Consider the following 15,179-nt stretch of genomic DNA (forward strand, 5'->3'; position numbering starts at 1 on the left):
CAATGCTAATGAGAGGATATCGTTAACTCTTTAATCAAGCTATGAATTCCATTGTTGTTAGTAAAGCCATGTACCTAATATATCGGCTATGGGCTCAATCATCTTTAGAGCATAAGTCTCCACTTATATCAAACCACATGAGTTACATACGCATGGTCAGTGACTAACTCAAGATTTCGGTAAATCATACAATGAACGTCACAAGTGAATTAATCCACAAACGGATTCAGAATTAATTCATCTTGGGTCCAGCCCAATGTATCATTCTTCTAATGAATACATCTATGTCTCTACCCGTTGAGCCAACTACTCCGATAGCCAAGACTAGCCATCTCTCCAATTGAAATCGTAGATGACATAATAATCATTCGAAGTATTTGAATCAAACGCTCACTTTGATTTTTTTAACGGGATTGCAGACTCGTTAAGATTATCTACTGAAGTAAGCTATCTTTCTCGCAATGTGTTCTTACAGTGTTACTTATCATCAGTTTGAACTTAAACAATCAATAAGCTAATGTTTGCTGGTCACAATTTCACCATGCATGCAAAATATGAAAGACAGAAACACAAAAGACATAATAGTGAAATGTGAAAATAACATTATTTATTCATCGTTCAAACACATAGAAAACAATTAAATGTTTACTTCAATATGGGTACATTTTCCAACATCTTCCACATATTCCAGCTCAATAAGCATATTGGCAAGGACCCAAGTCAAGCCAGCTTGCCATTGGTGGGAACTGATGGAACCCTTCTCAAAGAGCCATTCTGAGTGGTGGATAAGCGTATAGTGCGTAAAGGGAATCATGTAACCATAGAAACCTTAGTAGAGTGGGCTAACACTTTACTTGAAGACTCTACTTGGGAAAATCTGCAAGACCTTCAGCAATAGTTTCCAACATTTGATCCCTGAGGACAATGATTCTTTTTGGGGATGGGAGTAATTGATATTGAATGAAGCAGCAACAGTCATTTCTATTGCTTAAATTTCTATTAACTCTGTTATTTTCTAATTATGTTAACTTGTAACAAATGCAATGTTTTGGATTTGGAAAACTTAATAAAACAATGTGTATTAGCTAGGGTTCGAGTCATGTCAAAACAATGTGTTTCATGTTTTATACCGTTTAAATGAAACGGTGTGCTTTATGTTTTGCACCGTTTAATGAAACAGTGCAAAGGGGGGGGCACAACTTTCATCACAGCGGCTTGTCAAACTGTTTCAGTCAATTGTTGTTTCTTTCCCTCTTAAGCATAAGCCAAGGGGAGAAACAGTTATGAAATTTCAAGACTGAATTTGCTTCTCTCTTGTCTCTCTTTCTCGATTTTCTTCCTCTCTTCTCTCCTGTGTTTTCTCAGTTTGTTTCTTTTCTCGTATCACTTAGAAGTTGGGTGATCAAAATGAAAGTATGAACATGATGTGACATGTACAAGTTAACTGTCGCTAGAGATTTAATAGTTAGGTGACTAAAATAAAAACGTCCTACAAATTGAGTGATGAAATTATAAAAATTTTGTTTTAAATGACCAAAATAAATATACCATAATTTTATCATTTTGATAAATACTTTTTATTTATATTAATAAATAAGAAAAATCACTTGCCGGCTTGTGGCTATAATGCCATGTTGACTCTAAACTTGCACTCAACCTTTGTTTTCTTTATTCTTTCTTTTTTTTTTTTTTCCTTCTTTCTTTTTTAAATTTAAAAAAAAAAAAAAGAGAGAATGAAAAGTGCCTGCCAAAATAGTAAGTTCGAAAGGAAATCCAAGTTAGGGTTCTGAGAAAAGAAAATGAAAGCTTCATTGAAATTTCGGGAAGAGAAGCAGCCAGTGTTGAGGGCCAAAATACCTCTAAGCATTTTGGGCTTGCCATTTCAATCAGGCATCGTCGCCGGCGAACCCAAGGAGCTCACTTTAAATCTTTCTACGTTCTTTGAATCTGGGCCGTCCATCAAGATCGCTTACCGTCCTACTGACACGTGGAACCCTTTCTCACTTATCGTCAAGACTGGCACCGGCCCCTTCGGTTCTCCCATCTCCACCTCTTTGCTTATGAGTGCTGAGTTCAACCTTCTTGGCCGTGGAAACCCTAGCTTTATGCTTCACCTCAAGCCTCAGTTCGGGATTTCTCCATCAAGAAGTCCCAGTCTTCCGTTTTCGATAAAGTCGTGAAGATGACGAATGACGCCGTTGCGGATGTCGATTCGTCGGCTAGTGTCGATTTCGCGGGTTTCTTCGCCGAGAAGGGGAAACTTGGGACTTTGAACTCGGGAGATATTGCGAGGATTCTGTCCGGAATGGAGGTAGCGGCGAGGACGGCTGTGCCAGTGAAGGGAAAGGCAATGTTGAAATTCCGATGGGGAATGAGGATTCCATCGGAGATGAAGAGTGGCGTCGGCGGGGCTGGGATTCCGTTTTTGGTGATGGATAAGATCGGGATCGAGCAGGTGGAAGGTGCTGATTCGATGCAGGCTTTAACCACAGCCAGCAAGGCGAGTCCAGGGGTAAGAACGAATGTGGACATTGCAGAGTCAATTTTTATGGTAAAGCGGCAGTTGGAAGCTCTGCATTCTGAGAATGCGTTACTGAAGAGAGCCGTGGATGATCTGAGACGAGAAATCTCCAGCGGAAATTTTGGGGATTTGAATTCTGTGAAATACAGAGAAATTGAAAGAAATGGGAAAACGGAGAGAAGGATGAGTGAGAAGAATTCCATGGAAGAGGAGCTGAAGAAGGCATTGAAAGGAGCTTGAAGTTGTCGCAGAAATTAAAATGTAAGGATTTGGTTTGGTTTCTATGCCTTTTATGTTTGGATTAGTAATTACTCCAAGTAGAATTAAAAAGAAAGAAGATTTTGATTGTGAGTTTTGGATATTTGAACTAAGATGAAACAATCAAATAGGCTGTGTTGAATAAGCCTTGCAGGAAGCTCTAACATGATGTATGTGAAAAAGGCATAAGATATGGGGCCAATGGGCAGTATTGATGAAAGAAATATAGGAGTTGTAAAGATCTCCTGGTAGATTGAATAAACATATCTCAATCTTCCATTTCTGCTCACCAACTATTGGAAGCTTTGTGTCTATCTCTATTCTGCAGGGAAATGATAAACCACATCCAATAGACAATTAAGTCGTTGCCTAACATAAGCTTAACTTGGTTGTCATGATTGATGAAATGGAAGCTTTTGCCAATAATCTTGGATGCATTTCAGTGGTACATGCTAAAACCCAGATATCAAATTCATTAAGTAAAAGGTAGAAGAAACTAGTATAGGAAGCCATTGAGATTTCAAACCTTAAACAAGGGTATTGTAACTTAAATTACTCTTATAATAACAGGGTGGAACAAACTTAGTAGTTGAAGCAGGAACTAACTAGAAGCAATGAGTTTACATGGGTAGCACTTGGTCTTTCCCGACCCTTCTCATCAGCCCAAACAAAAAGCAAGTATCGGCTTCAGGACTTTGAGATGCAGCCTGAGGAATCCTAGTGCAAGATCCGCATCCGTCAAAACACCATCCCTGAAATCAACATTGCAACTGCCCATTTTCATCTATCAGCCCTTCCTACCATTTCCAGAGAAACCCATCAAAACCCATGTTTCTGAAAACACACTAACTTTTTCATTCTTTTTAGCTCAAGCAAACAGGCGGGGAAGTTCGAAAACAAAATTAACCGTAAAGCGGCCACTGAAGAGGTGCCCTTGAGCAGTATTTAGAATTAAACCTTAAAAATGCACTACTCATGGTAACATACAATCGCAAACACCTGAGTATGGCCTCAAAATTTTCATCATCATTTGCAGATGCTGGATAGGTTCGAACAGCACCACAAGTATTCATCGTGCAAACAAGCTTTCACATCATTCCAAACATGTCAAAGGATCTTAATCGTCATATTCTCTGCAACAGATCTCCGTTTCCATCTTTTAGCAGCCTTTGCACCAGTTTTCATTATGTATAAACCTTCGTTTTCATTATGTATAAAACCGGTCAAAAGAAGTTTTAATCATATTATTTGCAGCATTAAATGTCAACCAAAAAGACCTAGAAACTTACGGCGAACGTGGAACAAATAAAAATTCAAAGCAAAAAACTTTAAGCCAATCTTAAATTTTGAGATTTAGCACTTCTATCTATAATATCACTCGGAGAGATCTTTGCTTTTAAAATAAAAATATGAAATAAAAAAATAATGCTAGGATTAAATTGTAAATTTCAAAGCAATTGGAGGACTAAACCTAAGTCTGACAAAAGAAAAAAGAAGATAAATTCAAAATATGGTTAAATTTCCATTTAAGCTCCGCGAATACCAGGAAGGCCTACAAAAAGCTAATGAATTTTACAACAAAACCATATTTCCCAGATTTTTTTTTTTGTATTTTAGGTTTTTGGAAACTAAGAACTGGTGAACTTTGTAACTGCCTTGGTCCCTTCTGAAACAGCATGCTTGGCCAACTCCCCAGGCAGGACCAATCTGACGGCAGTCTGAATCTCACGGGAGGTGATGGTGGGCTTCTTGTTATAGCGTGCAAGCCTCGAAGATTCTTGAGCCAGCTTCTCGAAGATGTCGTTGATGAAGCTGTTCATAATACCCATGGCTTTGCTGGAAATACCGATATCAGGATGGACCTGCTTCAGCACCTTGAAGATGTAGATCTTGTAGGTTTCAATGCTCTTCTTGCTTCGCTTCTTCTTCTTGTCCCCGGCTTCTTTAGGGAGCTTCTTCTCGGCTCTTGGTTTTTTCTCAGCTGGGGCCTTCTCGGCCTTTTTCTCCTCAGCTGGCTTTTTCTCGGCTGGCTTCTTCTCGGCTTTGGGTGCCATTTGAAACTAGTTGTGGATTCTAAAGATTGGAAAGTGCAGTCAGTGGTGAATGAGAGAAGTGAGAGGTGAATATGAATATATAGGGGAGAAGGGAGAGAATTGATTGGTTGGTTTTCGTGTGCGAGGATGGGTGACGTGGGAAGTATGGGTCGCTGGATTTGACAGGGTGGAATTGGACGGAGAGGATCGTTTCCTGTTCGTGTTTAATCTATAAAGAAATTATTCTATTATTTATTTAAAGCGGGGGATTTTGGTTTGGATTACGTTTTTTAAAATTTTGCCCAACCCTTCCGTTTCGCGGGCGAATTTTTACGGGTATCAAATTGTGAGCATCCAGTTGTGTTTCTCCACGTGGCGCGTAAAATTCTAATAATTTAGTTTTGGCTGCTATGAATGGGTTTATCAAAAATAGGTTTAAAATTACTAAAAATTATAAAAGGTAGGCTTTCTACTTTTCTATTTCGGCATTAAAAATAATTTAGAGATATTATTATCTAATAAAATGTGTTTAACTCAATAGTTTAGTATAAATGATTTGGGTGAAGCTAAATGTGTTCTACAAATTCAAGTTTTTAAGAATTGAAATTTTGATATCTTCTTTTTTGCAAGATTCACACATAAACAATACATGGAATGTTTTGCTATTTTCGATTCCAAAAATGGATAACCTTGCTTTCATCTTTCTTTAAATAATGGTCTCAATGGAAAAAAAAAAGTATGAAAAAGGTTCATTATGCTTCGACAGCACAAAATCTTATGTATGCGAGACCAAATATCTATTTTGTAGTAGGATTGGTGAGTCGATATTAGACAACTATTGGTCTAAAACATTACCAAACAGTTAAGCATGTGCTTAAGTATTTAAAAAGAACAACGACTTATATGCTAGTATGTTTTAGAGAGCATTTAACTCCCACTGGATACACGGATTCTGCCTTCCAATCATGTCAAGATTCGAGGAAATCGACATCCAATTGTATTTTTTTTAGGCAATGGATTCGAGCTACAGGATGCCACATTTGTTGCTAAAGCAACTACGATAATTTACAATCAAATTATACTATTAGATGATTAAATTCAATTAAAACATGCATTCAATATGATATACAATCATTTTTGGGTCTAACACGAGCTTACGAAAGCCCTAAAGCTAACCCAAGATAGTAACAAGACCTAATTATAAAGAATTCAAATTACAGGGTTGACATCATGACGTCGCCAAACAATTTTTCATCTCATTATATCATGTCACTCGACACCGTGACGTCACTTACTGTTTTGGCCTTGTCAAGACGAAGGGGCTCCTCGTCTCACTATGACATTATAGGTTATTTATCGTCGCGATGTGGTACGTTTGACGTCATGATGTCACATATTATTTCTATAGTTTCTAAGTCCACTTCAACCTGCAAATTTCCACATCAACATATAGGCTAGCATAAATCATGCTTTTCAGCCAAATACAACTATTTAGTCTCCATTCAAACCATTTAATACTTTGTTCACACGAGCTATCTAACTAGTTCAACTCATTTAGACCATTTACATATATGCTATCCACAAATGACTATTTGCAAGAACATCTCATGTACTTAACAAACCATATGTTAACTTCGTATACAATAACTTAATCACTCGAATCTTTCATTCAACTTTAGTCCAATACTTAATCTACCATTCATGACACATCAACAAATCTATTCAATCATCGTCTAAGACCACAACATATTTAATTCTATCATCAACCATAATCACTTAAGTTTTATGCATGCATATTCAAATTTTCCATGCCATTATACTTTAGTACCTATGTGCATAACCAAATGTGAAATCCATATATATATATATATATATATATATATATATATATATACATAAATACATATATACATGAATACATATATACTTTGAATCCAAAAGAAAAATTTGCATAACTATAGTCCTAAATAAAAGTGACTCAACCATGTACATGCCAACCTAATTACAAAAAAATGCATACAAACTTTGTTGAGTTGGGAATCGATTTCTAGATGTTAGAACTCTGCTTGATCTATCGAGGATCTATTGTACCTGTGCACGAAGAAAACAAACTGTACGCTAAGCAATGAAGCTCAGAGGTATTTCTATAATTTAAGAAATAAAATGTAAGTAAAATCAATTTAAAACTCTTAACCAATATGTCATTCAAATAAATTATCAATCACCTTGCCATAGTATACCAATTATACCATATAATTCATTTTGTACATGTTCAACTAACTAATATGGGAATATTATATATTAACATATCATGTCCTAAATCAAATCGAATTGATTCGTCACATTTCCATAAATCATTACTCCACTTTATGGCATCAATACATATTAACAATTCAATTCATATTTTGTCATCAAATTTACATTTTAAACCCCTATTAACCTGACTCAGACTCTAACGAATACACGGATCCAACCAACACACCATATTTTGGAACCTAGTACATTATAAGAAAAGTCTAAAGTGAATAAATTGCGCCTAGCGCTCATTGGTAAAACCGAAGTAAAAGTTGTGCCCAATACTCATCAGCATGTAATCAAAGTAACTCGTATACAATCTATCATATAGTATGCCAACTATATTTGACTATGCCTGAACATTTAATAGGGTAACAATTTATTCAAATTATCGTTTTGTTCAATTCGCATCTCATCAATTCAATTCATAGTTCAAATCATCAATTTATCACATAGCATACCCCATTTCAGCCTAATTCAAGGTCAATTCCATAATTTCATCGAATTATACTGTTTTCAATTTTATTCAATTTAGTCATCTATCTCAATAATCAAACATTATCATACCAATTTGATTCAACTAATCAATCACATCTTACCTCCAAATCTTATCATGCTAAAAAATAGAAATATGCAACAATTAAAGTGATTTGAATTATAGAAATACAAACTGAACCCTCAAGTTACTTGTCGTCAAATCTCGTCTTTCCTTTCCCTCTCGATGTTCCCGTGTCATTTTTTGCTACGAATAATAATTTGACAATACATAATATTAAATTCTAGCTCAAATCACAATCAATTACAAAATCACACATATTTTTCAATTTATTCAATTTAGTCCCTAAAACCGGAACTAACCTAACTTTCAATTTAAAGCTCCAAATTGAAATTCAATTACACTATTACTCATTAGTGACCTTCTATTTCTTATTTTTATAGTCAATTTTATATTTAGTTTAGTTTAGTTCCTAATGTACAAAACTGTCAATTAAATTTTATAATTTAGTCCTTTTTTTCCAATTTAAGCTTAAAATCAATCAATTTAACACCTAAAACTTCAAGAAATCAACAATGGCAACTTCCTAAATTTTTAACAAATTTACAAGTTGATACATGGGCAAGCTAAATCAAGCTCCCATGACCTCAAAAATATAAAAATTATAAGAAAATGACTAAATTGTACATACCACATTAGGGTCAAAAGTTTAAGCTCTTCCTTAGGTTTTTTTTTCTTCAATTTTAGTCTTTAAGGAAGAATAAGTTGATATTCTTCTTTTTCCTCCGCTAACTTCAATATATATGTAATTATTTTAATTAAACTTAATTTCATTAGTTAAAACTTAAATTAATTAAACTAATATTCTTTAAATCAATCGCCCAATATTATGAATTTTAATATGGTATAATTTCAATTTTAGACTTAGGTTAATTGTAATTTAAATCCTCAATTAATTTTCTAATTAAAAATCTATAGCAATTTGACATTACAATTTAGTTAATGGGCCTTAATTTATCACAATTTTAGCTAAATTTCTAATTTAAAATTCAATTCACCTACATAATAATGCCATAAATATTTTTATTTAATATTTACAAACTTGGTTTCCGAAAATGAGGTCCCAAAATCGTATTTTTTGGCACCATTGAAAATCAGATCATTACAGCATGAGCCTACAAAAGCTTTTCTTCTAACTTGAGATCGAAATAGGACCAAATTGTAAAGCTCTTCTTTATGTTCCATCGAAACTATAAATATTACAACTAACACTGTGAGCTTGCAGTTAACACCGCTGTTCGAAAAAATAGTTTTCCCAAATGTTTGTTTGAATGCACAAGCACTGGAGGTCACATCTATAACCCCATGTTTAGTGTCCTAGCGAACTCTATTTGATGCCATAGTCGAGTTATAGTCTTACACATGTAACCCCATGTTTAATATCCCGAAAGACCTTATTAGATGTCATAGTCAAGCTATGGTCTTACACTTGCAACTCCATGTTTAATGTCATAGCGAACCTTATTGGATGTCATAGTCGAGCTATGGTCTTACACCTGTAACCCCATGTTTAATGTCCTAGAGGACCCTATTGGATGCAATAGTCGAGCTATGGTCTTGCACTTGTAACCCCGTTACAGCCCATCCGTTTCACAAGGCCCAAACACCATAATGTCCCCTCCGCAAGGCCCGGAGCTTCACACATTACAGTTTGCACTCAACAAATTTTGGATTGCAGTAAATAGAAACTCCATTTCCCAAACCATTCACCCAATCCTCCACGATGTCATACCCCAAAATTGGTTGATCCAATTTTAAAGCACATAGACGTGAAGTTGTTTGTTTTGGCGCACTCTAGTAGTTAGTTTGTCAAATTGTAAGCTTTTGGCAAATTAATGTTTGGAGAATTCAGTATTCACCCATGAATGTATACTAAGATTTAGTTATTGACATGTTCTTCAATAGAAGAAACAATTCAAAAAAAGAAAAGTAAGCCGTGTGTAGGTTACCACCAAAGGTATAATACGCCTAGTTTGCTCAAGCACTGTGAAGAGTAGATTTTGGTAACTAGATCTGATTATAAACCAACTGAACTAACTGGTCAAATAGCATATGGACAAGACTCTCATTTATGTTTCTTTCAGATTCTGTAGGCCATTAAGAAGGGCACATTCTGAAATTTCTCGACACTTGCCATTAAGAAGAGCAAGTCTTTGTGGTGTATTTTGTATGTTGCCTTTGCAGCGTATTCTACTAGCCTTTGTGGCATATTTAGTATGATGCCTTTGTGGTGTTCTCTTATAGCATTTATAGAGTATTTTATATGTTACCTTTGTGACGTATTCTATTTGGCCCTTGTGGCGTACTCTGGTAAGTCTATGTTAAAAATATAATATGTCTGAAGTTTTTTGGTGTGAGAAGTTCTATGATGAAATAGAATAAGTCTTAAAGGAATTTTCTTGAAAATAAGTATGAATCAATATGTTCAAAAAGGATATCTGTCGTAGCTAATTGTTAGTTTAGTATATGGGCGTATTTGATGTAAGAGTCTGTCAGTTTGAGTTATTTGTGCTATTAAGGTGGAATCCTAAGTTATCTAATATTCATTGTATCTAAATAGTATCATGTCTTGATCTGTAATATGATGGAATTTGAGATTTTTGTTATTACGGGGTCTCGTGCCATGACCGCCTCCAAATGTCTCAACGTCTAAAATGTTTATACTGCAACTAAAAGATATGCAATTGAAATGGTGTTCGCAAGTATACGGGTTAGGTTGTAATATAGTTATAACAAAATAGGTGAGTACTCTGTGGATCGTACCCCAGGGAGGCGAGTACTAAATTAATGTCAACCTAAACACAAATAGAAGTAATTAGTAGTTTTAAATAAATTTTAGTACAATAAAACATTAAAAAAAAGTATTTTGGGGGTTTTTATAAATAATGAAATAAAAATAACAAAAAGGAAAGTGAACTTTGGAAATATAAATTCTAACTTAATCAAATCTAAGTATAGGTGCTTAGCTCACTTTGGTGATCATAACTAATTCCTATTTTAAGTTTCTACTTAATCAATTAGTCACTACCCTAGCAGGATCTCTCGATCTTCCATTAAACTAACGAGTCGACAAGAACTACTTATCTCTCGACCTCACAGTCCAGGCTGGTTCGGGACTAAGGTGTTCATGGATATGTCATACTAATTTTGGGTTAATTTTCACCTAAATGACTACCTAGGGTCGTCAAGCCTAAGGTTTAAGTTCATCCTCTCCCAAATAGTTGGTCCGCTAAGAAAACCCTACATAGCAATTAATTAATCATACCTCCACTCACTAATCCCCCGTAAAAGGATTAGTTCCTTGTGGATCTCATGAATGCAATAATTTTGATAATAAATGTAAGCATAAATATTAAATCAATAGAAGGGTTTAAGAGAATCCTGAATTATATTGATTGAAGCACAAAATCCACAATAGTTTGATCATAGTTACAACTCATATTCTCTGACGAACACGAAATAGAAAAGAACTGAAATAAACCTAAAGCCTAAAAGAAAGGAAAAACTAAAGATTAAATTTACAAAAGAAAACTTAGAATGTAAAAGTTGTCCTTTATCAAGTGTTTTAATAGCCTATTTATAGAGTTAGGGTTGTCATCGTCCTTAACCTAGGTCAGCTAACATTCTCATGTTTAATATTCATTGTGCGGACCAAAGTGCCTTTAGGTTGTAAGTGCTTCCTATACAAGACTAATGTCATGACACTCTAGTTCCTATGTCACGACATCGAAGGCAGTATGCATGGTTCAGGGCTAGCTTCAGAGGTATGTCGGGACATCAAGGCAGTATAACAATCCTTGCATTCTGCCCATTGTGTTCCGACATCAAACTCTACGTGTTGCAACATAGCACCCAGCTTTGAGTTCCTATTGGTCTCCTACACACTTACATAATACGTTAGCTCACTTTTAGGCCTCATTCGGCCCTAAGGTTAGTAAAAGACTCAAAATGCACTTTTTATTGAATTTAACTAAACTAAGAAAAAATCAGTAAAACATACTAAAATTTCTCATATTCAAGCTCCTCAAGTACGAAAATTAGTTTAATCTGCTACACCGAATTACAGTAGATCATGCCCTATAGTAAAGTTGTGCGGAATTCTTCTAAATGATCTGGAGTGTTTCTCATTAGTATGAGTAAGTATTAGGTAGAATCAATATATGGTTTTATTTTTAATCTAATTTAGATGGCTCGACATTGGAACCCATCGAATGTATGAACAATAAGTGGTATTCGTCAAGTATAATGCCTGCGATTAATTGTTCTAGAATAATTGTTAAAAGTTGTCTGGAGAGAAAAGGAAAAATGTGGTATTGTCTATTAAGATTTGGAGTCAACCGAGTAGTTAAATGGATGATGATATGTTAGGAATGATAAGTGGAGTATAAGAATGTAATTATATAACTGATAAAGTGAAGGTATTTGCCAAAGACAGATATGGGAAAATCCAAATATTCAAGATGAAGAATCAAGAAAGGTTAAAAGGTAAGTGGTGTTCAAAACTCACTAAGTTCTTCTGAACTTACTAGTGTCATGTTTATGTTTCAGGTATTACTGTTTAAAAGAGTTTGCTAGGAGGGACAATGCTAGGACCACGCCAGAGATGCAGTGTACGGGGATACTATGCATACAGTAGATGTTTTGGAAAAACTAGCATTTAGTAGGACTACACCCTAAGAGTCTGTCTTTTGTAAGTCTATATGTTGTAATAATTTTTAACAAGTCTGATGTATTATGTATTAATTTTTAATACTTTCATTTGTTCTTTAATATGAATTCTTTTAATAAAATAGTAAGAAAAATGTTTTAAGGTACAATTATTAACTGCTTTACAAAATTTGTTAAGTGGTTTACATGGTAACACCCGAGATCCAAACTTGGTGAATCGGGTTGGATTTAAGGCGTTACACACATTCGCAGATCCTAACTTCATCTAACTCGTTAATAATTTTCCCTCCGTACTCCACCATTATAAACATGCAATACATGCATTTCATGAACATATTATCGTAGAGTACACTACTTATTAAGCACGGAATCATAACCACTTCATGCATATTGGAATAAAATTTTGGATACTCATATACCTATGCGATCTTATACATGCATAGCATTTTCAATTAGCCAAGAGCATTCATCATCACAGAACTCTCTCTAAACTTAACACAGATACATGCCAACCATACAACATCTCATGAATGGAGTATAAAAACTCACCTGATGTTTCTTGGCTTCATCAGCTTAGCTTTTCTAAATGCTAGAACTTCCATTCTCCTGGCAGCAATCCCCTTTTTTATCTATCTTATTGACTCAATCTTCACAAATACTGCTCAATGCAGAGCTTTCATATCTTTTTATTCTTCAGAGTAACTGAAGAAGATGACGAAGAGAACAAAATAGGGTTTTCAAGTTTTCCTATTTCAATTATAATGTTATGCCCAATAGAACCTTAGTAAAATGAACTCGAATACACGGGTAAACTACACCATAGCGGATAGCTCGTAAGAGCTTTAAGTACACACTAGAGCACCAAAGTGCAAAGCCCGTAGGCATCAAATGCATTCTCATATGCACATTGACTGCCTCCCAATGTACTAACGTCGGTAGTGAGAATACCCCAACCAAATATTGGAATTAAGGTGATGTCCGCAAGTCTACGAATCAGGTTGTAATATAGTTTTGTGCAACAAAGTATAGAAAGTACTCCGAGGATCGTACCCAAATGAGGTTTGATTAAACTAATATTAATTCATACGCTAACAAGTTTAAATAGTTCTTTAACCAAATTATATAACGATTAATCTTAAAAGGGAGGAGAATAAGAATAACGCAAATAAGATAAAATATCTGGAAAATAGATTATGAATTTCTCAGATTTTAAAGGCAAAAGACTAACTTGCTTCAGTGTTCATAGTTAACTCCTATCTCAGGTTTTATTCAATCAACTAGTCATTAACCTAGCAGGGCCTCTTAATGAGTCGGCAGACACTATTTAGTATATTATTCAAAGCACATTTTACGAAATTCCTAAGCTTTCTCTAACCTACTAAGCTTTCTCTAACCTCACTCTAGTGTTTATTTTAATGAACTATTTGAGTATATGTTTGACTGTTATTTGCATGATGACGATGAGAGGTAACCAATTTTACAATTTCAAAATAGCTGGAGAATACAATTAAGATTCAATGATTTTGATGTTCTTATAAAACACACTTTGTAAGGAAACCCAAATGATATCAATTAAATAAATGGTCGCCTTCAAATATTACAATCCAATTTAAATTTACACTGATTGGATGTTGAATTTAATTCACCTTGTGTATCATTTAATTATATCATATATAACTTATTTATTTAACTCAATTAATAATAATAGAAAAAATAAGAATTAATCAAGCTAAAAGTCATTTTCTGAAATATTAAATTGTGGTTGCAAAAAATATTATAATGACAAAAAGTCTTAACTTCATTGCATATATTTCCGTTGTTTGAATAATATACAATTTTAATTTTCTATATATTCTAACAACTTTTATCGTTTTTAATAATTATTTATTAGTAACAATTTAATTTATTTATCTACACACGTTTTAGCTTTTTAAAAGGATTGAATCTTTAAATAATTGCACCGATCCATCTGGTTTATAATATCTTTATAATTTTAAAATTAAATTAAAAGTTTATCATTAAAGGGTCACATTATAATTTTACCATATATTTATTTAAAATTTTATAAATTTTAAAGAGGTAAAATTAAAATTTCTTTTGCTTTCATCCCTAATTCTAACACATACACAAATCTATCACTGTATAATAAGCATGCGTATTTGTAAGAAATTTTTTATTAATTTTTTATTTTTAACATGTGTATTTAAAAGGTGTAGGTAACTTAGAAATCAATTTATTAATTGTTCTAAAATTACTTAGAAAAATTAAAACATAAAATTATTTTTATTTCTAAATAATATATTTTCTAAAGTATTTATAGAAAAATGCCTTACCTTTGTTGACACATGGGAGCACATTGGTGCGTTTTTTTTTTTTACATTACAGAATATATTAATTTTGGGTTTTATTAATTTATTATGCTTAAATTTAAAAATTAATGTGTGTAATTTAATTTCTAACATAAATTAATTTCTATATCTTTATAATGTTATCAATTAATTCAAATAGTTTATATCGTTAACTTTTCGATTATAATGTTACGTGGTTTTATATAATTTGAAGGGTTTTAAAGCCGAATATGTGACTTTTCATTTCTTTTGGGTGTGTCTTACTTCTTTTTTTTTGGACATCATAACACAATAGTCAAACTTTTAATTAGCCTCAACATTATGTTGACAGTTGAAATTTCACCTATATACTTTAATTTTGACATGCTTTGGTTTATCTACTTTTATAATGCCATTAAGTAGTTTAAATAGTTAATATTGTTAACTATTTCAATCAAAACGCTAAGGTGAATTTTTTTAGAAACACTATTCTAACAAAAATATTTCATCATAATGAGTTT

The 15,179-nt window shown here is 33.7% G+C and overlaps 1 protein-coding gene and 1 non-coding gene across 2 annotated transcripts; one reads left to right on the forward strand and one right to left on the reverse strand.

Annotated features, from left to right (window-relative positions):
• Positions 1 to 1,700: 1,700 nt before the first annotated feature.
• On the forward strand, positions 1,701 to 3,072 carry LOC105799138 (uncharacterized). Its single transcript, XR_008189064.1, has one exon. It is a non-coding gene; the product is annotated as an uncharacterized LOC105799138 (transcript).
• Positions 3,073 to 4,277: 1,205 nt separating this feature from the next.
• On the reverse strand, positions 4,278 to 4,895 carry LOC105799139 (histone H2B). The gene has a single exon (XM_012629540.2). It carries the CDS (start codon positions 4,831 to 4,833, stop codon positions 4,408 to 4,410), a length of 426 nt encoding a protein of 141 aa, XP_012484994.1. The 5' UTR covers positions 4,834 to 4,895; the 3' UTR covers positions 4,278 to 4,407.
• Between the last annotated feature and the right edge of the window lie 10,284 nt (positions 4,896 to 15,179).

This window comes from Gossypium raimondii, chromosome 9 (assembly GCF_025698545.1).
Source record: "Gossypium raimondii isolate GPD5lz chromosome 9, ASM2569854v1, whole genome shotgun sequence".
Lineage (NCBI taxonomy): Eukaryota > Viridiplantae > Streptophyta > Magnoliopsida > Malvales > Malvaceae > Gossypium > Gossypium raimondii.